Genomic DNA, 24,175 nt, shown 5'->3' with positions numbered 1-24,175 from the left:
ATATCACTTCACACCAGTTAGGTTGGCCAGCATCGAAAAGACAAACAACAACAAATGCTGGTGAGAATGCAGAGAAAGGGGAACCCTCCTACGCTGCTGGTGGGAATATAAACTAATTCAACTATTGTGGAAAACAATATGGAGGTTCCTCAAAAAACTAAAAATAGAAATACCATTTGACCCAAGAATTCCACTCCTAGGAATTTACCCAAAGAATACAAGTTCTCAGATTCAAAAAGATATATGCATCCCTATGTTTATTGCAGCACTATTTGCAATAGCCGAGATATGAAAGCAACCTAAGTGTCCATCAGTAGATGAATGGATAAAGAAAATGTGGTCCATTAACACATTGGAATACTATTAAGCCATAAGAAGGAAACAAATCCTACCATTTGCAACCACGTGGATGGAGCTGGAGGGTATTATGCTCAGTGAAATAAGCCAGGCAGAGAAAGACAAGTAACAAATGATTTTCCTCATTTGTGGTGTATAACAATGAAAGATAACTGAAGGAACAAAACAGCAGCAGACTCACAAACTCCGAAGAAGGGACTAGTGGTTACCAAAGGCAAGGGGTTGTGGGGGAGGTGCCAGGTGGAGGGAGAAGGGAATTGTGAGGTATCATGATGGTACCCATGGTGTGGGGTCACGGGATAGACAGTGTAGCACACAGAAGACAAGTAGTGACTGTGATATATTACTACACTGATGGACAGTGACTGCAATGGGGAATGGGGGGGCGGGACTTGATAATATGGGTGAATGTAGTAACCCCATTGTTTTTCATGTGAAACCTTCATAAGAGTGTATATCAATGATACCTTAATTTAAAAATTGTAATAAAAAATAAATGAAATAAAACTACTTTCTCAAAAAAAGTGCATAGGCAACATGAGAAAAAAAAAAGAAAGCTCTTGACAGAAAAATAAAAAACAACAGACTACTCAGAAGAGGAACTGTTCTGTATAACTAATAATCAGTGTCATCTGACTCATCTTTCCTTTTTCCATTTTTAGTGATTGCCATTGATATTGATCCTGTTAAGATCGATCTTGCTCGCAATAATGCAGAGGTTTATGGAATAGCAGACAAAATAGAGTTCATCTGTGGAGATTTCTTGCTGTTGGCTTCTCATTTAAAGGCTGATGTTGTGTTCCTTAGCCCTCCTTGGGGAGGGCCAGACTATGCCACTGCAGAGACCTTTGACATTAGGACGATGATGACTCCTGATGGATATCCTTTGGAAGTCTAAGGGTTTACTCACACGGTGGTTGTGGAGACGAAGGATGTGTGTGTGTGTTTCAAAGAGATTAATGAAAAGGAGAGAGATCAGCTAATAATAACTCTTGAAAGATTACAGTTTAATTTACATAAAAAGCAAGTATGTAAAAATTAAGTGGTAGTTGACCTACAAAATAGTAGCAAATGTGAGGTCATATTTCCTTTGGTTACTATTCAGTTTTGCCATTACAAAACAAGAACTAGAATGCATTGTTTGGAAATATTGTCTGGAAATTGGGAATTCCTCAAGACATGTTCCCAAAGTCTAGGTGACTATCCCTTAACTTGTCTCCAACTCACACTAACTTGGTGCTAATTCTCTGTGCATCTCCAAATTTTTCCTGTTACTCTTACAAGATACTGAAGCAAACTCCTATTTCATAAAGAATAGCATTTATTATTTGTCCCTTTCTTTATCTCTACTCCCAGAGGAATTCTGTTTGACTGTAACAGGAAATGTGTTTCCAAATTGCTAATTAAAATTCATAACAGACTAGCGCAACCATATTTACTTGTCTTTATATTCTTTACTGGAAAATGATGGTATTATGCTTTCCTGTTATTTCTATTTTCCCAATAATTAGGAAATGGCAGAAAGAGAAAATGTGTTTCTGACTCTTGTCTGCCCACCACTAGGGTAACTGAATAAATAGGTTTAACTTCTAATCTCTGACCTTTCTGTAGCAGTATGCTATTGAATTGCAAAATCTGGTACCTAATTCTCTTTTTGGTTCCATTAAAGGATTTAAATGTGTGTCTTATTTTTACATATCAAAGTACATTTAGGTTATGATATAATAACAAATTAATTGCTGTTTTTGTACTTTTCCTTAATGCTGTCCACCTTTGAAATTTTCAGACTGTCCAAGAAGATCACTAATAACATAGTTTACTTTCTTCCAAGAAATGCTGATATTGACCAGGTAAGCCATTACTGAAAAGCTTCTATGAGCCTCTGGCATAACTGTTACAAAGAAGGGGCAAATAAAGATAAAAGGCATTTCTGTAATTGAAAACGTGCTTATGAGCAGTCCCTGGCTTTTTGACTATTACTAGAAAACTGGAAGTGTTCTGTAGTTAACTCCATGCCTGTTTCACCCTCTTTATCCCCTCAGCTCCTAGTGTACTTACACATGAATAGAGCACTCTGGGTCTTTAATTGTGTGTCGGGAAAGGAGGGAAAGGATGACGGTGTGTTGTGTTTCAAATGTGCATAACTAGCCAAGATCTGTCTTTAATGAAACCTACCTTGAGAATGGAGGTTTTAGATTATTCCCCAAAATAGTAGCATAACTAAAAATATACAGATAAAACTTTAATTTCACCAGAAACAATTTTAACAACAGTCTTGAGATTTAGGAAACTTGACCAAATTCAAATATCCTCATTTTGTTCATCATGTTATTTTTTCCCCCTAGAATAATTGAATTTGGTACAATAACTGCCTTATAAAAGTTTGATGATGTCTTTATTTCATGCTGTAGATTTTTTTTTATGAATACTTACTGCGTATCTGCTGTGTGCTAAGCGTTCTGTTGAAAATCTTTTGTCTTTCATATTCTAAGTTTTATATCAGTATTGCTAAGGGTGGGTGTTTCCTTTCCTATTTAGTACTCTGAGAGCTGGCCTTATCATTCTTAGCTTTTTCAGCTTATTTTATTCTGGAGAAGTTAACTCCATTATTTGTTCAACTATGTTCTCCTCTATCTTTTTTCCTTTTTTCCGGACATCCACTATGTGGGTATGAATCCTCCATGACTATTTTCTGGTGCTCTGTCTCTTCCTTTTTCATTCTGGAGACTGGGTCTTCCAGTTAGTTCATTCCTCAGAAAGTACTTTGTATTATCTATCCCATCTATTGTATTTTTTAGTTAATTCTATATACTTAATATTTCTGCATTGCTTTTTTTCTTCTTTAATACTCTAATAATATATCTTGACATTATTATAATAAAAGGCTTAAATTAATAAATCTGTTTAATCTTTTCTGTATTTGATATAGTTTATGATACATTTTGTTGCTCTTCCATGAAATATTTGTGATCCTCAAATGTCTTGTCTTACTGGGTATTGGCCATATACAAGTAATCCAAAAGGAGAGAAGCCAGGCTTGAATCCAGTGCCAGCTCTGGCTGCTCTTGAGAATCACTGGGAGCACTTGTGAAAACTGTGACTCTCCAAGCCCCACCGCAAAAATTGGTCTGACTCTGCTTTTAAAGCTCCCTGAGTCGTTCTAATGTGCAGCCTGTGTTGAGGACCATTGTTAGAGCCCATGTCAGCCCCAGTGATAACCTTGAGGGATGAAGGTAGGCGAGCTATGGGGTTGCTAACTAGGTACCACACGACTGCAGTTAATGATCACAAAACACTGTCTCAGGATGCAACTCCCCACGTTTGGGGAGGAGCAGGACAAAAGCAGCATTTGAAGGCTGTGCTCTATAATGTGTCAGTATAATTGATCAGCTCTTGGGGTTTGGAGAGGGTGGGGTGAGAAAGCCGCTGTCAGATCTTGTTGTCTCCTGGCTCTGTCAGCTTTTCACAGCAGGGCTTCTTTTTAGACTGCCCTACCTTAACTCCTGAACATAGACCAGATCCCTCAGGGGCTGCACGTAAGGCAGCATATGTGTTTATACAGGCAATGGGTAGGGAGGAGCAGGAACAAAATTTCTAAGTTCTCGGCGTCCAGTGTCCTCACTTATCTTCTCACAAGCACGTGCCTCCTGCCCCAGGCTGAGGCACCACCCTCCATCCTACACACACACATTCATACCATCCCAGGTCTGTCCAGAGGTGGTTTCCCTCTGTAGTGTCTCCAGGAGTCAGCAGTCATGCTAGGTCAGCGTCTTCCTAGGGATTACGAGGCAGGTATGTAATAACAATAATGCAGTCTTGTAAGAAAGGCGGAGGCCAAGTGCTCTGGCTGTCTGGTAGGTGACTTCAGGAAAGCTTGGATAATACAGCATGTCAACTCACCTTTAAAGAAGATTGGGTTGTCGGAGAAGGTAGCAAGAACACCAATGACAGAGGACTAGAAATATGTGGATAATCTTCAGGTAATGGGCTATAAAAAGGAGATAATGAGGCAGACCTAGTTTAGTCTCAGTCCTGCCAGTACTAGCTTTCTGGTGATAGTTCTAAGGAATAACTGAAATATGTGGGTAAGGCATTTATCACAGTACCTTACAGTACCTCCAGCCCATAAACCCTCAATAAAGTATTGTGTCTGTTACTTAGATCCTATTATATAGTTATTGTGGAAGAATGTAAACATTACTTGGATTTTCAAGAGGACCAGTATGGAAAGAGGATATGTTCTCTCTAGAAGAAAGAGTGGACATCTTTAATATTTGTGAAATGATAGAATTAATTTATAGAAATACATGCCAAATTATAGATTTTACTCTTCCTCCTGTCAGAAACATACTGCTCATACTGAATATTTTCACATGTTAACTTGTCACACTCTCCCTTTCTTGGCTTATCTGCTTCGTCTTTGCAACACTGGTTCCCAGCTCTGACTGCAAATTAAAACTGCCCAAGTGGCTTTTTTTTTAATTGTGCTAAGATATGCACAACAAAATTTACCATAAATCATGTGTAAGCATACAATTCAGTGGCATTACGTACATTCAGTTGTTGTACAAGCACTCCCACCATCTCAGAGCTTCTCCATCATCCTGTACTGAAATTCTATACCCATTAAACACTAACTATCCATTACTCCAACCACTTGCCCCTCGCAACCACCATTCTTTCTGACTATGAATTTGACTACTCTAGGTACCTCATATAAATGGAATCCTACAATATTTGTCCTTTTGTGTTTAGTTTATTTCACTTGGCATAATGTCCTAAAAGGTCATCCTCCATATTTCAAAATCTCGTTCCTTTTTAAGGCTGAATGATACTCCATTGCTTGTATAGACTACATTTTGTTTATCCATCCCTTCATTCACAAGTGGACATTTGGAGCTGTTTTCCACCTTTTGGCTGTAAAAATATGTATTCCTGCTTTCAGTGCTACAGAAGTGGAATTGCTACATCATATGGTGATTGTTTAGTTTTTTGAGGAACCACTATACTGTTCATCTCAACTGCTGAACCATTTTTTGCATTCCCAGCAACAATTCGCACGAGGTCCAATTTCTCCACATTTTCACCAGTACTTGGTAGTTTCTGTTTGTTCTTGTTTGATAAGAAGCATCCTACTGGATATAAAATGATATCTCATTGTGGCTTTGATTCTATTTGCATTTCCCTGTTGACTTGTGATGTTGAGCATCTTTCCATATGCATATATTGATACTATCTCTTATTAAATACTTGCTTTGCCAGTGTTTGCTCCCATTCCATGAATTGTCTTTTTACTCTCTTGATACAGTGTCCTTTGCTGCACCAAAGTCTTTAATTTTGGTGGAGTTCAGCTTACCTGTTTTTTTCTGTGTATTGGCTGCACTTTTGGTGTCATATCCAAGAAATCATTGCCAGATCAATGTCATGAAGATATTTTTCCTATGTCTTCTTCTGAAAGTTTTATAGTTTTAGTGCCGTTTTAAAACTACTGATACCGTGGTCCACCAGGAATGATGCTCTGATTTATTTTCTGAGATGGGGCCCAAGCATAAATTTTTTTAATTTCCCAAGAGATCATGTGTTGCCAGAGTTGAGATTCTCTGGGTTAAAAGACAAGGAAATAAAATCAACAAGCCTAAGCTCTTTTTCTGAATTAAAGGGAGATGAAATTAGATATTGTTGTCAGTCATCTATTTATAAGCCATCATATCTAAACATTACACCTCCCAAATACCATATTACAAGAAAAAGTAGTATCCTCTTTCTTCATGCATTTTTATATCAAATTTGTTATTAAACCCAATACCTGTGGCTACTCATGTGACTCAGGTCTCTCAGATTAAGGTAGCTCCCAGATAATGTAGAGCCTGTTGATACCGTAATTCTTACTTTTCTCATATACTTGAATGACAATTGAAAATTCACTGTTTATTGTAAAAGTTACAGTGAGTAAATTTTTTTAGTTAACATTTGCCCAATAAGAAAGTTAAATTTTTTTCTTTAAACTTGTGTTTTTGGTTTACCTCAAAAACCTACCTTTATTAGAGCTGGTCGTTTGATCACATTTTCTACCACTAGAGGGAGTAATGACATTAGAGAATAATAAAAGTCAACCGGAAACCACATTTCAGGTACATTAGGTTGGTATTAAATTGGAAAATAAATAAAATTGGGGCATCAGCTTTTCTTTTTAAAATGAAGAAAATCTATCCATATGTAGAGTTAATTTCTCATCCAGGATGATTAGTACCCTGGATAATATTTACATTTAAGAAAGAAACTGAGTATGGAACTTAGTATGCATATAGCTTGCTTGCAGTCTCTCCATATGGGATATGAGGCTAATGGTTTTCTGTAACTAGTAAAATATTTTTCTAGGTCCCCTATTACCTCACTCTCTTATTCCCTTTTTACCTACTGTTTGAGGATTATTCCAGGACACGTATTCCTTATTATTTGAACTCACACTATCAAACTCAAGAATTGAGTAGTTTTGAAATTCTTTTTGAGAGACTCTTTGGAGGAAAGGTGTATCTCACATTCTGAAACAAGTATTGAAACTTGGAAACTGATTAGATGCAATTCAAAGAGCCCACGGTAAATTATTTTATCTGTTTGATGCCTGTTTCTCGCTGTGTTTTCCTTCATCTCTCTCCTTTGAGAGCCATAGAATTGTAGCCAATACTAGGTTTGGATCCTGGATGCTTTCCAAACATGAAAAACTTTATTTTAAATAGTAAATATCTACCATATGGATCCTTTTTTAGCAGAGTAGAATGATTAGCCTCCCCAAAGAAGTTACACAGCAACAGTTGTCAGACATCTTTGTATGAAATCGCTGTGGGTTGAATCTCAGACAGGAGTCCTGTCTCTTGAGCAGACACTGGAATGGTGAGAGTGGGGGCTCCTAGTTGGATTGAAGCAGTACTTCTTTAGCCTTAACTCTTAAAATGCCTAGCCTCAGAAAAGTGATAGCATTTGTAGTTTTAGGTCAAATTAATTTAACGTACTTTTCTTTATAATTTGTTCATACCAGTATAGAAAGCAAGGCAACGTTGAACAGCGTCCCTTAGAATTATGTTGAAAAAAATCCACTGGGTGGCCCCACATTATTGTAACACCTGCCACTTGCCTGCTAGATGTAGGCACGACTCCCCCAAACAGACATCATGTTAACACTCAGGCCAAACCCCACCTACCTTATTTCCTAGTAAAGTGAGAAAGTACTTATAAATTGACCCAATACCGTAGGAAAATCCTGCATGTGTTTGTTTAAGTTGTATCTTTACAGAAATTGATGGGAGATTTAAATCGAGATCTCTTCTAGTTGACAGAGTTCTTGTGGCTCCTTTTGGAGCCGGTGTATAGTGTCTAGGAAGGGAAAAGTTCTAGTTATAGCAGTCAGCACACTTTTAGTAGTTGGCTAGATAGGTAGGTAGGTCAGAAGAAGGAAAGAAGAATGGACTTATTTACAGGTAACATTCCTGAAACATCCCATATAAAAGAATACAATTATATGCATTCAAATAGTTAAACATTTATGAATGTGAAAACTGTTAGGAAATTATTGTTTAGAAAAATATTTTAAATATAACTAAATTCAGTTCATTAGCATTTTTATTGTTTTGTTTGGCTTAATAGAATAAAAATTTACCACTGGTTTCTTTGCAAATATTATTTCTAAGCTTGTATAATATCTGCTTTTTTCATAAATGGAAAACCGAGGCCTTACTAGTTTCTAAATATAAAGCTTGAAGATAAATTTGTGTCAAATTGTTCTAACTGAAATTTCTATAGTGGAAATCTGGCCTAATGGCAGCTTGCTCATATAGCCAAAACTATATCCATGTAAATATGATAAAATTGTCCCAGCAAATGGAGGACCCTTAGGCCAAGTGTAGGCACCAGAAGTAGGAGAGAGTTCAGTGAACGCTAAAAGGACTGGATTGGACTTCTGGTACATGTAGGAAAAGTAAGCTGTAAAACTGCTTAACCTAAAAATAACCAGCCTTCAACACTCAGAGCACTCAAAAGTACATTCCTCCTACACAGGACCAGTGCCCTGCATTCGTATACAGCATGGGAACTGAAGATATGTTTCTTGTCTGAATGACATACTTAACTTAGACTTTGCGAGGTTCCTCTGCGCATTTCAGTGGGTTGTCCTAACAGATCTGGAGTGAGCAAGTTAGGAAATTGGCCCGATTTTATTGGCGAGTGAGCTAGGGAAGTTCAGTAACTTGCCTTATCATTCTGCCCCATGGCAGTTAGCTCCTTGCCGGCTCCCACTGAGAAGGTACTCCTTAGGGAGAGGAAAAGATTCATCTCTTATCTCTGGGTTCACCCACCAGGAGAATGGGAATGGTGACTAGAAGTCAAGGTGGCAAGAGAAGCAAAGGGAATTACACATAAATTCTGCTGAATCAGCTCTGTTCTGCTCCTTAGTGGTGAGAAAAACGAGGGCTGAAAATTCGCCACATAATTAAAGGCACTTGCTGCTGAGCTTTATCTGCCACTGGTATCCTCTTATCTCATTTGATAACTGGGACCAGGTTTCTAGACCCACTCTGTTCCTAGTGAAATCCACCGTTTAATCATACATTGCAATTAGGGATACAATTGATCAGCTTCTAATGTTTGTTAACCAGCTTTGCCCCTGGACAGTTAGGGCAGTATTGTTCGTCCTTGTACTGTGTATAGTGTCATTCACCAGAGGGGCTGGCAACTGCCTCATGAGCAACTTGGGAAGGCACAAATGCTTCTGAACAAAAACTGTATTTCCTTCACTCCTAGTGAGTAAGTTTATTCAGTAAATGATGTACATAGGAAGTAGAAGGATGCCGCACTTAGCATGACATACAAGTCCTACGCTAATAGCAGGGCTTCCAGAGTATCTTGTCTGTTGTGCTTTATGTATCTTCTTGAACTCAAGAACAGTCCTCATGTTCCTAGTATCTGGTTCTGAGAACACGTAAGGGACAAAGCTGGGTAAATGAATGGATTATTGGCAGCCTTCTAATGTAGTTGAGCTTTTGTTGCCCAGAAGAGTTTTTTTAACCTAATGCCAGTGTTTTCCTGTTGACAGTGGTGGCTTTTTAAATTTATTTGTTTTAATGAAAAAGTAAATATTTGAAAAAAAGGAGAGGGAAAATAATATCTATGAAAGCAAGTGATCTGAAAAGCTATCAGCAAAAAAGTTAGGATTTATTCACTTAAGCAGAGAAATCTCATTTCTGTTTATGTGCAGAGAAATGGAACTGATTTAATATAAGTTTGAGTATTGCATGGTTTTCCAATTACAAAAATATTTTATCTCCCACAGAACTGTTCATCAGAAATCTTACACAACTTTTATTTGTGTGTAGTTTTTAGATATAACAAAAAGAACATGAGGACAAAAGGAAGTAGATAAGACACTAGGTCTGTAATCACAGCCAGTATTTCAGATGCCAGCTGCACCTGTCACTGTAATTGACAGAGATCCGTAGGCTACATAAAAAATACACTTAATTTTCACCTGGTGTAATTTTTTTCTAAGCAAATTTTTGCATACTGAAGATATAATCACCTCTCCAATGTAGTAACAGGACATGTTTTTAGCACTCTAATTTTTCTTGTAATAAAGTGTTCCTGTCCTTAGTATTTATTATGTATTTTTACATTAGGATCCAGTTCAGAAATTATTTTCTCTCATTCAGTTACTATACATTTTTACTTTAAATCGGTTTGCATTTGAAGAAATGCAGTTTTGAGTGTTTGAAATGTACTTGAGTAAAAGATGAGTTTATTTGACTCATCTTTTATGGCTTACTTTTTTACTAAAGTTACTACCTTCATTGTGATCTTTACCCATTTATCCTTTCCCAGTACCCAAGGAACAACTTTATTGCCCTATAAAAAAATCTAGTTGAGAAAAGTTCAGTCTGTGTTCTAGTTCCAGCCCAAACTAACTGAAATTTCTTTGGGTAAATCTAGTCTATTTAGATAATATGCCAAAACATGGCATGTATTCCAGAATTGCTGATCTTTGTTTACCTACCTACACTTTTCTCCCCTATCTGTCTTTCCTTCCCTCTCCTTCTCTCCCCATCCTCACCTTCCCTTCACCCCCTATCTTTCCCCCCTCAACTTATTAAACTTTTAGAAAGGGGAAGGAATCAAATACATGTTGTCAGTTAAACCTGCTCGGGAAAAATACAGTTAAAAATTGATGGCATTGTTTGCTTGAAGCAAAGTATTTATTGACTTGAACTACCTGATATTTACAGTCTTTCTAACTCCAGCATTCTGACTTTAAAATACATATATTTGTGAAAAAGTAGAAAAAGATTAGAACCCTTGAAAGTAACATATTCAGGGTTTTTTTCTAATGTTTCTAAGCACTAAATAAATTGAAGTTTTCTCATCATATTTTGACATAGATTCATCCTTCCCTCAATATCAGGAGCAGTACTTGCTTTCTTTGTACATCTTCTCACTACCCCAGCTAGATTGTAAGATTCATGAAGGCAGAGATTTCTTTGGAGTTTTTTTTTCTACATTCCACTGCCTAGAACAAAAGCCTGTAATAAGCACTCAGTTAAAGGTTGTTGAATAAAATAGTTTTTAACTATTTTGTAACAGACCTCAGAAAACTCCCATGTAAGCATATCTTCATTCCTTTTTCAATCCAGACTACCCAAGTCCAGGCAACCCTCTGAAAAGTGGAGAGAGAGAAGGAACTACCCTACCTTCTCAGAGATTTGTTTTAATGTAATTCAATTTATAGATTACAAAATACACCTTTTTGGGAGATAGGTGGTATTTCTATTTTTCAGATATTAATACACATTTTTAACCTATCTTAATAGCTGTATAAATTCCTGTAGCAAATTAGTAGTAGAACTAATATTAAAACTTACCTCTGCGGCGAGCGGGTATCGGAGACAGCGCCAAGAACAAAAGAAATGCGAGCGGCCACCTTTTTTTTGTTGTTGTTTTGTTTTCGCGAGCGCTTTTTGGAAGTCTTAAAGGGATAGGGACCCCAATACTAGGGAAACAGGGCAGCAATACCGGTGAGCGGGTGCCCGAGGCTGGTGCCGGAGAATAAAGAAAAACGAGCGGCCATTTTTTTTTTGTGGTCGTTCTTTTGTTTTGGCGGGTGCATTTTGGAAGTCTTAAAGGGGCAGGGCAGGACACTTAGTCCAGAGGTAGGGAATCCGGGGATCTCTGGGCACTCTATTCCCCTGGGCTGCAGGGAGCATGGAGGCCACTTACGGAGATAAACAGCCTCCCAGCTGCTCCCCCTCCAATGTGACTCCACCACTTTGGAGCAGCAGCCCAAGCCATGCCATACCCACAGGGACAGTGGAGATAAACTCCATAGCAGCCGGGCATGAAGCATAAGCCCTATCTGCGTGCAGCAACCCAGCACAAGCCACTAGAGGTCGCTATTCTCCCAGGAGAGGAGGGCCACAAACCAACAAGAAGGGAAGTTCTTCCAGCCGTCACTAGTCCCAGCTCTGCAAACTATTCCTATCACCATGAAAAGACAAAATTACAGGCAAACCAAGATCACAGAGACACCAGAGAAGGAGACAGACCTAACCAGTCTTCCTGACAAAGAATTCAAAATAAAAATCATAAACATGCTGACAGAGATGCAGAGAAATACACAAGAGAAATGGGATGAAGTCTGGAGGGAGATCACAGATGCCAGAAGGGAGATTACAGAAATGAAACGAACTCTGGAAGGATTTATAAGCAGAATGGATAAGATGCAAGAGACCATTGATGGAATTGAAACCAGAGAGCAGGAACGCATAGAAGCTGATATACAGAGAGATAAAAGGATCTCCAGAAATGAAACAATATTAAGAGAACTGTGTGACCAATCCAAAAGGAACAATATCAGTATTATAGGGATAGCAGAAGAAGAAGAGAGAGGAAAAGGGACGGAAAGTATCTTGGAAGAAATAATTGCTGAAAACTTCCCCAAACTGGGGGAGGAAATAATCGAACAGACCACAGAAATACACAGAACCCCCAACAGAAAGGATCCAAGGAGGACAACACCAAGGCACATAATAATTAAAATATCAAAGATCAAGGACAAGGAAAGAGTTTTAAAGGCAGCTAGAGAGAAAAAGGTCACCTATAAAGGAAAACACATCAGGCTAACATCAGACTTCTCGACAGAAACCCTATAGGCCAGAAGAGAATGGCATGATATATTTAATGCAATGAAACAGAAGGGCCTTGAACCAAGGACACTGTATCCAGCACGACTATCATTTAAATATGATGGCAGGATTAAACAATTCCCAGACAAGCAAAAGCTGAGGGAATTTGCTTTCCACAAACCACCTCTACAGGGCATCCTACAGGGACTGCTCTAGATGGGAGCACTCCTAGAAAGAGCACAGAACAAAACACCCAACATATGAAGAATGGAGGAGGAGGAATAAGAAGGGAGAGAAGAAAAGAATCTCCAGACAGTGTATATAACAGCTCAATAAGCGAGCTAAGTTAGGCAGTAAGATACTAAAGAGGCTAACCTTGAACCTTTGGTAACCACGAATCTAAAGCCTGCAATGGTGATAAGTACATATCTCTCAATAGTCACCCTAAATGTAAATGGACTTAACGCACCAATCAAAAGACACAGAGTAATAGAATGGATAAAAAAGCAAGACCCATCTATATGCTGCTTACAAGAAACTCACCTCAAACCCAAAGACATGCACAGACTAAAAGTCAAGGGATGGAAAAAGATATTTCAGGCAAACAACAGCGAGAAGAAAGCAGGAGTTGCAGTACTAATATCAGACAAGATAGACTTCAAAACAAAGAAAGTAACAAGAGATAAAGAAGGATACTACATAATGATAAAGGGCTCAGTCCAGGAAGAGGATATAACCATTCTAAATATATATGCACCCAACACAGGAGCACAAGCATATGTGAAACAAATACTAACAGAACTAAAGGGGGAAATAGACTGCAATGCATTCATTTTAGGAGACTTCAACACACCACTCACCCCAAAGGATAGATCCACTGGGCAGAAAATAAGTAAGGACACGGAGGCACTGAACAACACAGTAGAACAGATGGACGTAATAGACATCTATAGAACTCTACATTCAAAAGCAACAGGATATACATTCTTCTCAAGTGCGCATGGAGCATTCTCCAGAATAGACCACATACTAGCCCACAAAAAGAGCCTCAGCAAAATCCAAAATATTGAAATTCTACCAACCAATTTTTCAGACCACAAAGGTATAAAACTAGAAATAAATTCTACAAAGAAAACAAAAAGGCTCACAAAAACGTGGACGCTTAACAACATGCTCCTAAATAATCAATGGATCAATGAACAAATTAAAATAGAGATCAAGGAATATATAGAAAATAATGACAACAACACAAAGCCCCAACTTCTGTGGGACGTAGCGAAAGCAGTCTTAAGAGGAAAGTATATACCGATCCAGGCACACTTGAAGAAAGAAGAACAATCCCAAATGAATAGTGTAACATCACAATTATCGAAATTGGAAAAAGAAGAACAAAGGAGACCTAAAGTCAGCATAAGGAGGGACATAATAAAGATCAGAGAAAAAATAAACAAAATTGAGAAGAATAAAACAATAGCAAAAATCAATGAAACCAAGAGCTGATTCTTTAAGAAAATAAACACAACAGATAAGCCTCTAGCCAAACTTATTAAGAGAAAAAGAGAATCAACACAAATCAACAGAATCAGAAATGAGAACAGAAAAATCACGACAGACTCCACAGAAATACAAAGAATTATTAAAGACTACTATGAAACCTATATGCCAACAAGCTGGAAAACCTAGAAGAAATGGACAACTTCCTAGAAAAATACAACCTTCCAAGACTGACCAAGGAAGAAACACAAAAGTTAAACAAGCCAATTACAAGCAAAGAAATTGAAACGGTAATCAGGAAACTACCCAAGAACAAAGCACCTGGGCCAGATGGATGTACCTCGGAATTTTATCAGACACACAGAGAAGACATAATACCCATTCTCCTTAAAGTTTTCCAAAAATAGAAGAGGAGGGAATACCCCCAAACTCATTCTATGAAGCCAACATCACCCTAATACCAAAACCAGGCAAAGACCCCACCAAAAAAGAAAATTACAGACCAATATCCCTGATGAATGTAGATGAAAAATACTCAATAAAATATTAGCAAACCCAATTCAAAAGTATATCAAAAGGATCATACACCATGACCAAGTGGGATTCATCCCAGGGATGCAAGAATGGTACAACATTCGAAAATCCATCAAAGAAGTGAATGATCTATACTCTGAAAACTACAAGTCACTGTTAAGAGAAATTAAAAGGGACACTAACAAATGGGAACTCATCCCATGCTCGTGGCTAGGAAGAATCAATATTGTCAAAATGGCCATCCTGCCCAAAGCAATATACAGATTCAATGCAATCCCTATCAAATTACCAGCAACATTCTTCAATGAACTGGAACAAATAATTCAAAAAATCATATAGAAACACCAAAGACCCCGAATAACCAAAGCAATCCTGAGAAACAAGAATAAAGTAAGGGGAATCTCACTCCCCAACTTCAAGCTCTACTATAAAGCCATAGTAATCAAGACAATTTGGTACTGGCACAAGAACAGAGCCATAGACAAGTGGAACAGGCTAGAGGCTCCAGGCATTAACCCAAACATATATGGTCAATTAATATTTGATAAAGGAGCCATGGACATACAATGGCGAAATGACAGTCTCTTCAACAGATGGTGCTGGCAAAACTGGACAGCTACATGTAGGAGAATGAAACTGGACCTTTGTCTAACCCCATATACAAAAGTAAATTCAAAATGAATCAAAGACCTGAATGTAAGTCATGAAATCATAAAACTCGTGAAGAAAATATAGGCAAAAACCTCTTAGATATAAACATGAGTGACCTCTTCTTGAACATATCTCCTGGGCAAGGAAAACAACAGCAAAAATGAACAAGTGGGACTATATTAAGCTGAAAAGCTTCTGTACAGCAAAAGACACCATCAATAGAACAAAAAGGAACCCTACAGTATGGGAGAATATATTTGTAAATGACAGATCCGATAAAGGCTTGACGTCCAAAGTATATACAGAGCTCACACGCCTCAACAAACAAAAATCAAATAATCCAATTAAAAAATGTACAGAGGAACTGAACAGACAGTTCTCTAAAAAAGAAATACAGATGGCCAACAGACACATGAACAGATGCTCCACATTGCTAATTATCAGAGAAATGCAAATTAAAACTACAATGAGGTATCACCTCACACCAGTAAGGATAGCTGCCATCCAAAAGACAAACAACAACAAATGTTGGCGAGGCTGTGGAGAAAGGGGAACCCTCGTACACTGCTGGTGGGAATGTAAATTAGTTCAACCATTTTGGAAAGCAGTATGGAGGAGGTTCATCAAAATGCTCAAAACAGACTTAAAATTTGACCCAGGAATTCCACTCCTAGGAATTTACCCTAAGAACGCAGCAATCAAGTTTGAGAAAGACAGATGCACCCCTATGTTTATCGCAGCACTATTTACAATAGCCAAGAATTGGAAGCAACCTAAATGTCCATCGGTAGATGAATGGATAAAGAAGATGTGGTACATATACACAATGGAATACTACTCAGCCATAAGAAGAGGGCAAATCCTACCATTTGCAGCAACATGGATGGAGCTGGAGGGTATTATGCTCAGTGAAATAAGCCAAGTGGAGAAAGAGAAATACCAAATGATTTCACTCATCTGTGGAGTATAAGAACAAAGGAAAAACTGAAGGAACAAAACAGCAGTGGAATCATAGAACCCAAGAATGGACTAACAGGTACCAAAGGGAAAGGGACTGGGGAGGATGGATGGGTAGGGAGGGATAAGTGGGGGGTAAGAAGAAGAGGGGTATTAAGATTAGCATGCATAGGGGGAGTGGGAGAAAGGGGAGGGCTGTACAAGACAGAGAAGACAAGTAGTGATTCTACAACATTTTGCTATGCTGATAGACAGTGACTGTAAAGGGGTTTATAGGGGGGACCTGGTATAGGGGAGAGCCTAGTAAACATAATATTCTTCATGTAAATATAGATTAAAAATAACAAAAAATAATGAAAGAGAAGGGGGATTACTCCCTGATAGGATAAAACTAACTGTATATCAATGGTTAATGCATGCTTTAAATATCCTTAATTTTGATCACTTAAGGGTGTCAGATGATCGGCTATGGAGGTACACTTTTCTGATGATATTCCTTTCTCTTAAAAAAGAAAAAAAAGCAGTTCCTGTGTGGTGACCTCCAATGAGTTCTACACAGTGGTATAAAGGGCATATCAAAGTGTGGGCAAAGGGTCTGTTTGTGTTTATACAGAGGATCAAAGCCTAATTTGGCTACCCAGAAAATGAACTAAGATACAATATGAAGAAGAACTTCCAACATCAGCACTCTTTGGAGGAGTCATACCAGAAGATGATCATCAAAAAACCTCAACAAAGATCCAGGCAACACTGCAGTTGTAGCTGCATTCATCCCACTGGTTCCTGGACTTGCCATTGGAATGAAGAAGGAGATATCTAAGCTGGCCTGTGCATACAGTAAAACAACAAATTTGACTGGATCTATACTGTTGGAACTCAACTGAGAATTAGGAGAAGTGCAAGTTGCAGTGCTCCAAAATCTTACAACTACAGACTATCTACTGTTAAAAGAACATATGGGATGTGAACAGTTCCCTGGAATGGGTTGTTTTAATTTGTCTGATTTCTCTTAGACTGTTCAAGTACAGTTGGACAATATCCATCATATCATAGACAAATTTTCACAAATGCCTAGGGTGCCTAACTGTTTTTCTTGGCTTCACTGGAGATGGCTGGTAATTATAGATTTGCTTTGTTTATGTCACCGTATTCCTATTATGTTAATATGTGTGCGCAAGTCAGTTAGTAGTTTAAAACCTATACATGCTTAAGGTACTCTACAAGAAGATATGTCAAAGAAATAATCAATCCTCCCATGTTTTCTTCCATCTGCTACCTCTATAGCTCTCTTCTTCCTTCCTAATTACAACCCTTAAATAGAATTCGTGCCTCATATAGAATTTACCGAGTATCATATTTCCTCCAGGTGGTAAAGATACCTTGAGACAAGTGCTGGGCATAGAAGCCACGGGGCATAAATCTGCAAAGAAGTAAAAAGCTAACCTTTTCAAACAATATGGCTTCTCTCTCACTTACCAACTTTACATTTCCCTGTATGGCCCCGGAAGATGACTGGTTAGCCAGAGACGGGTAAGATTCCTCAAGGGAGGAACAACCTAAGACAGGCACAGTCACAGGGGGCCATCAGGTGAGAAATTGGGGATCAACAGAGGTGAGGCTTAGAACCTCACCCCCCCCCATTTTGAGAGAAACCTTCTGCATCCATGGATATTTTGTTGCCCTTGTCTAGTTTGGATTAATACTTAGCTTATAGGCACACACCTGATCATCTACATTTGCTTTCTTACAGCACTAAATTATGTTTTCTACCTTCATCTTGCATCTACCTATCACTTCAGCATTTTATTTAAAATAATAATAATAATAATAATAAGGGAGAAATGTGGGATCCACATATAAATCAAGTATAAAAATCAAGTGAATATTCATATTTGACCTGATTGTTTATAGTTCATAATGCGTGATCAAAACCGAAAGTTTCTGTGATGAATGCACTTGTACTGTTCACCATGTAAGAACTTATTCACTATGTAAGAATTCATTCACCATGTAAGAACTTGTTTGTTATGCTTCAGAAGATTGGAGACTGACGAGAATTAGGCTTGAGATGGATTAATGATTGTGTATTGAGCATTGACTCCCCTATACAGAATTTTATTGTTGTTAACAACCATTTGATCAATAAATATGAGAGATGCCCTCTCAAAAAGAAAAAAAAAAGAACATATTGGATGTGAACAGTTCCCAGGAATGGGTTGTTTTAATTTGTCTGATTTCTCTCAGACTGTTCAAGTACAGTTGGACAATATCCATTGTATCGTAGACAAATTTTCACAAATTCCTAGGGTGCCTAACTGGTTTTCTTGGCCTCACTGGAGATGGCTGGTAATGATAGATCTGCTTTGGTTATGTAACTGTATTCCTATTATGTTAATGTGTGTGCGCAGTTTAATTAGTAGTTTAAAACCTATACATGCTTAAGTTACTCTACAAGAAGATATGTCAAAGAAATAATCAATCTTCCCATGTTTTCTTCCTTTTGCTACCTCTATATCTTTTCCTCTTCCTTCCTAATTACAACCTTAAATAGAATTCGTGCCTCATATCGAATTCACCGAGTATCATAATTCCTCCAAGTGGTAAAGATACCTCGAGACAAGTGCTGGGCATAGAAGCCACAGGGCATAAATCTGCAAAGAAGTAAAAAGCTAACCTTTTCAAACAATATGGCTTCTCTCTCACTTACCAACTTTACATTTCCCTGTATGGCCCCGGAAGATGACTGGTTAGCCAGAGACGGGTAAGATTCCTCAAGGGAGGAACAACCTAAGACAGGCACAGTCGCAGGGGGGCCATCAGGTGAGAAATTGGGGATCAACAGAGGTGAGGCTTAGAACCTCACACACACACACACACCCCGTTTTGAGGGAAATCTTCTGCATCCGTGGATGTTTTATTGCCCTTGTCTAGCTTGGATTAACACATAGTCTACAGGCACACACCTGATCATCTACATTTGCTCTCTTACAACACTAAACTATGTTTTCTAACTTTATCTTGTATCTACCTACCACTTCAGCATTTTGTTAAAAATAATAATAATAATAATAAAGGGAGAAATGTGGGATTCACATATAAATCAAGTATAAAAATCAAACAAATATGCATATTTGACCTGATTGTTTATAGTTCATAATGAGTGATCAAAACCGAAAGTTTTTGTGATGACTGCCCTTGTACTGTTCACCTTGTAAGAACTTATTCACTATGTAAGAATTTGTTCACCATGTAAGAACTTGTTTGTTATGCGTCAGAAGATTGGAGAGTGACAAGAATTAGCCTGGGGGTAGATTAATCATTGTGCATTGAGCATTGACTCCCCTATACAGAATTTTATTGTTGTTAACAACCATTTGATCAATAAATATGAGAGATGCCCTCTCAAAAGAAAAAAAAATTAATATATGGTAGAATCATTTTATCTTTGAATTATATAAATGTTAAACATAAATTGATAGTGACTGGAAATATTCTTAATAGAAGAAAAATAATGCACCATATTTTCTCAAGGATGTCATTGAAATAACTTAAAAGTTTTATTATATTCCTTAACTGATTACTTATTCAACCAAATATTCATTTTCATTATTTCACTATTAAAGGCCTGCTATGTGTATTGCAGTCCCCATAGTACTATAAAAGATAAAAGGTGTACAAATAAGGAAGAAGTAAAAATTTTAAAGTATTTATCATAGTCCATGTATTGTCATATGACTTCATAAAAAATTATATTATTGAAATAATTAACAGCCTTATATATGTATTATTAAACCAGAATCAGATAAGTTAACTTACAAAAGTCATGAAATGAGTGATACAATAGAAATTTGAAACTATACATATGCTTAAGGAATATATACATGTAATAATTATTATTACTCTCATATATTAGCTCCTATGTACCAAGTATGACAATTGCCTTACATACATCCCTACATTTGCTACTTTCCAGAAATCAGATTTAAGGCCATTATGTCCACATTATAGTTGCAAAGAATGTATGTAATTGTGATAGATTTTGGACAAAGTTGGGTTCAAATGATTTATGCAGAATGTTACAATAATAGATTTCTATTATCACTTTATCACTTAATGTCCTTCAGGTGTCTGGGTAAATTAATTTTTTAAATTAATTTACTGGATCTGGAAGTTTGACATCATGTTAAGGGCAAATATGGTGTGGGTAAAATAAAGCTTTTCCATGGTTAAAAAAAAAAAAAAAAACCTTACCTCTGACTTTGCTTTTTGTCACTAGCCCTATCCTAGTAGATCGTGCTCTTCAGTTCTCCCAGCTCAGCCTGTTCTTTCCTCCTGTCCTTTCTCCCCACTCCATTCCCAGCACCTCCCCCAGAGAAAACTTCACCTTGCCTGTCTTACTTTCTTTAAATACATCACTGTTTAGAGGAACACAAGAGGCACTGCCCTTAAGTTATATCTTAACTCATAGAAATATTACTGTGACACTCATCAAATGTCTTTTATACCTTAAAGAAAAAATTGTTTTGCCCTTCCTTGTGAAAAATCAGACTGATAGAAAGGTACTAAAATAGAAAATAAAACAATTATTCCAGATAATTGCCACTCTGAGATGACTTGGCTATTTTAGATTTCTAGTTTTTCTTTAATTATTATATTCCTCATTTGCAAGTAGTGGGGTGGATGTGTGCTTTTTATCATTATAACAGATACCGTGTTTGACTCACAATGTTGTTTATTCCTATTGATAACATAGCATCTCTTCAATGTGTTGTTTGTGGGTGGGTTAGTGGGATGGCTGCTGCTCCTTTTTTTTTCTTTTCCTCTTAAGAATGCACCATAGAATGACTGTTGTTTCTTTCCTATTTCTGTATCTGTGACTTTTTTTCTAAGAGGAAGTTGAGATGCTTTAAAATACATACTCGTTGGTGACACACAGTCGGCCTTACCTCCTGCCAGATGCTGGTGTAGTGTGTGTCATGCCACTGAGCTGAGCTCTGTCAGTGTCCAAGCCAAACTAGACTGACAGTGCTTCCTTTGCAAAGTGAACAACTGTAGTTTTGCTAGTTATAATGGCAGGAAATACATGTCTCCTTGTTTGTACCTGTCCCTAATACTTTGGGTATCCCTTTTCTCCAACACTTAGTGTCTCCATGGCTGTGACTTCTGGAGCTTCCTGCTGCATTCCCCTTGCCCTTAACCATTCTCACTACTGGCCCCAGAAACTGATCTCTGGTGATGTAGTCATGGGGTACAGGGTAATATATTTGGTAGTTGATAGACCTGAGAGGTTGGACTAAAACAAAACTTCATCTGAACAAGAACTTACGGTAAAGCATTGTTAGTCTGAAGCATCCTTTTGATACTAAGTCTGCAGAGGTGAAGACAAGGTGGTGCTTTTAGCTTCCTAGTAAAGGGATGAGCTTGTCACTGTAATGTAGTAGACCTCAAAAAGAGCAATATATTTTACTACAAAAAAAGGGGGATTAAACACACACACACGAGCAACAGGTGAAAGAGGTGAACCTACTTAGGAGAATAGTAAAAGAGACCAGTTAGAGAAGGAAAAAGCAGGCAGTAAAGACTAGAATTGCACATCACAGTGGGATCATATCTGCTCCCTGATGTATTCCTAGCATTGTGTGGCAGATAATCAGTAAATATTGTTGAATGAATGAACGGGTAAGATGAAGAAGATAGGGTGAGCAGGACAGAAGTTTTCAGGAAAGGGGGTTGTTCTGTAAGTTTCTATCTTAATAAACCTGATATTAAAGAAGGATATGTTCATTTTCTTTTCGTCTGAGTGCTCTATCTTCTGGTATTGGAGAGATTGGGTCCTGTACAGTAACACTATGGTCTTGCTCATAATATCAAATGTCTGAACAACAAGTATTTCTGCCACCAAATATTGCATTAATACCTATCTGGAAAGTAACAATGAACACATGCAATACCTCATTTATGAGGACTTTATTAAATAAAAGGCCAAAATCTTATTATTAGATGAAGCATATGAATGAAAGATTGATTTTTCAATCATGGTTATGTGTGTGTGACCTTCTTGTTTCTTTTTTTAGGTGGCATCCTTAGCTGGGCCTGGAGGTCAAGTGGAAATTGAACAAAACTTTCTTAATAATAAATTAAAGACAATCACTGCTTATTTTGGGAACCTGATCCGAAGATCAGCTTCTGAATCATGACTGTGAGATGGTACAAGGACAAAAACATCATGTAGTGGTCAGAACATTATTCAGATGAGACACTTGGAATTTCTGTATTCACTGATGTTTTGTACCTATAGTCTTATATTACCATAAGAAATGGAAACTGCCAGAAGATTAATGAAGCATTTTGATATCTTTGGATAATTTACCTATGTATTTTATACATTAGGATAGTAAATGTCTGATATGGAAAAAGTAGGCTTTCCCCTGTGCTTAACATCAGTGTGTGTGTATATGTGTGTATGTGTTTTAATTTTGTATATTTTGGTTTAACTTTGTGTTTGTGTTAAAAAAAGAACATGGTTTTTTGTTTTAAATGTAGAGAGATGAGAAAACAATGAGTTACAGTCTATCTGCCTACTTCTGCTGAAATAATGTTTCATACCTTTATAACCTTTAGAATAATGTTCTACCTTTAAGGGTAGAACCGTAAACAGTACAGAATGGTATGAAATGACAAGTAAAAGTTCCCCCATCCTCTTCCCCTACCCTTTAGTTATTTATCTAAAGATAACCACAGCTAGAAGTATTTTGTAATGCCTCTGAAAGACAGAAAGGAATCGCAATATACCCTATATACTTCTTTCCCCTCACTGATGCTCTGTTCATTCAATAACCCGCCCTTTTTCTTTTTTTACTTATTATATCTTTTTTATAAAATATATATATGTATTTTTTTTTTACTAGTATATCTTGAAGACCTTCCCATGTCAGTACGTATAGACAGACCTACCTCGTTGCCTTCAGTGGCCATCTTGTATTCTGTCTTCTGACTATGCCATAAGTGATTTAAACAGCTCCCTATTGATGGACAACTGGGCTGTTTTCCTTTGTTGAATTATTAGCTATTCTGTGCTGTGATAGGATTGTCTGTTTCCGTCCACCCTCCCTAGCTCTGGGCATAATCAAACATTGTAATTTTTGCTATCTCATTTGTGAAAAAAATGGTATCTTTTTGTTTGTATGTGTTTCCTTAATTATGAATGAGATTTGAACATATTTTTATATATTTTGGTCTTTTAAAAATAAGTTTTGTCTTTTAAACTGACCGTCCTTATCCTTTATCTTGCATGGTTACCTTTTTTTTTTAATATGTGTGAATCCCTTGTACATTAAAGAGCCTTTGTCTTTGGTAGGTGTGGCAAATTCCAGTTTACTGTTGGCTTACTTTGTGACCTTTTTTCCATATGTAAGTTTTACATTTTTATGCAGTTAGATCGATCAGTCTTTTTCCTCTGTTGCTTCTGAGTTTTTGTCCTTAAAAGATCTTTACTACTCCCAGAAAATACATACATTTATCCAAGCTTTTTTCTAGAACCTTATTACAATCTTCATGTTTTGGCTCCATCTGGAATTTGCCTTTTAACATCTTCTTGTTTTATCAAGTTGAGTGTTTTCAAATTTTCCATTGCAAAACAATATGAAATATATTGTTGGCAATGAAAGGAGAAAGAATATGTGTTGCTCAGTATTCATATAAAATGTATGTTCAGTTATTTTTACAAGTAGGTAAAAAGACAAGGACATAGGACTCTGGCCATTGGGGATTCCAGACCTTTATCTTTTAATAGTGTGAGCATGTTAACATTAAACAAAACATACTTTTGGTTGTAGTGGAGCAGAAGAACTTGAAATTGGGAGAATTTCCAATAAGTACTAGAAAAAAGTAATTATTAAATAAAAAACAACTTTGTTGGGGAATGGAGAAGCAATACTAGCTGTAGTCTCTTGAAACTTGACAGCATATGGCTGAGTGCCCTGCAATACAGAGCAGTCAAGCTGGTCGTTAAGAATTGAATT

The 24,175-nt window shown here is 37.3% G+C and overlaps 1 protein-coding gene across 1 annotated transcript in view; it reads left to right on the top strand.

The window, feature by feature from the left end:
* TGS1 (trimethylguanosine synthase 1) overlaps positions 1-23,506 on the top strand; it is a 49,758-nt gene extending 26,252 nt beyond the window's left edge. Inside the window, exons 12-14 of the mRNA XM_073229537.1 lie at positions 1,020-1,236; positions 2,129-2,207; positions 22,229-23,506. Coding sequence (XP_073085638.1) covers positions 1,020-1,236; positions 2,129-2,207; positions 22,229-22,351 — 419 coding nt within the window. The 3' untranslated portion in view covers positions 22,352-23,506. The remainder of the gene's footprint in view (positions 1-1,019; positions 1,237-2,128; positions 2,208-22,228) is intronic.
* Positions 23,507-24,175: the final 669 nt, after the last annotated feature.

This window comes from Manis javanica, chromosome 2, assembly GCF_040802235.1.
Source record: "Manis javanica isolate MJ-LG chromosome 2, MJ_LKY, whole genome shotgun sequence".
NCBI lineage: Eukaryota > Metazoa > Chordata > Mammalia > Pholidota > Manidae > Manis > Manis javanica.
Note: the sequence above shows the minus strand (reverse complement) of the source record. Positions and strands in the feature narration are given on the sequence as shown.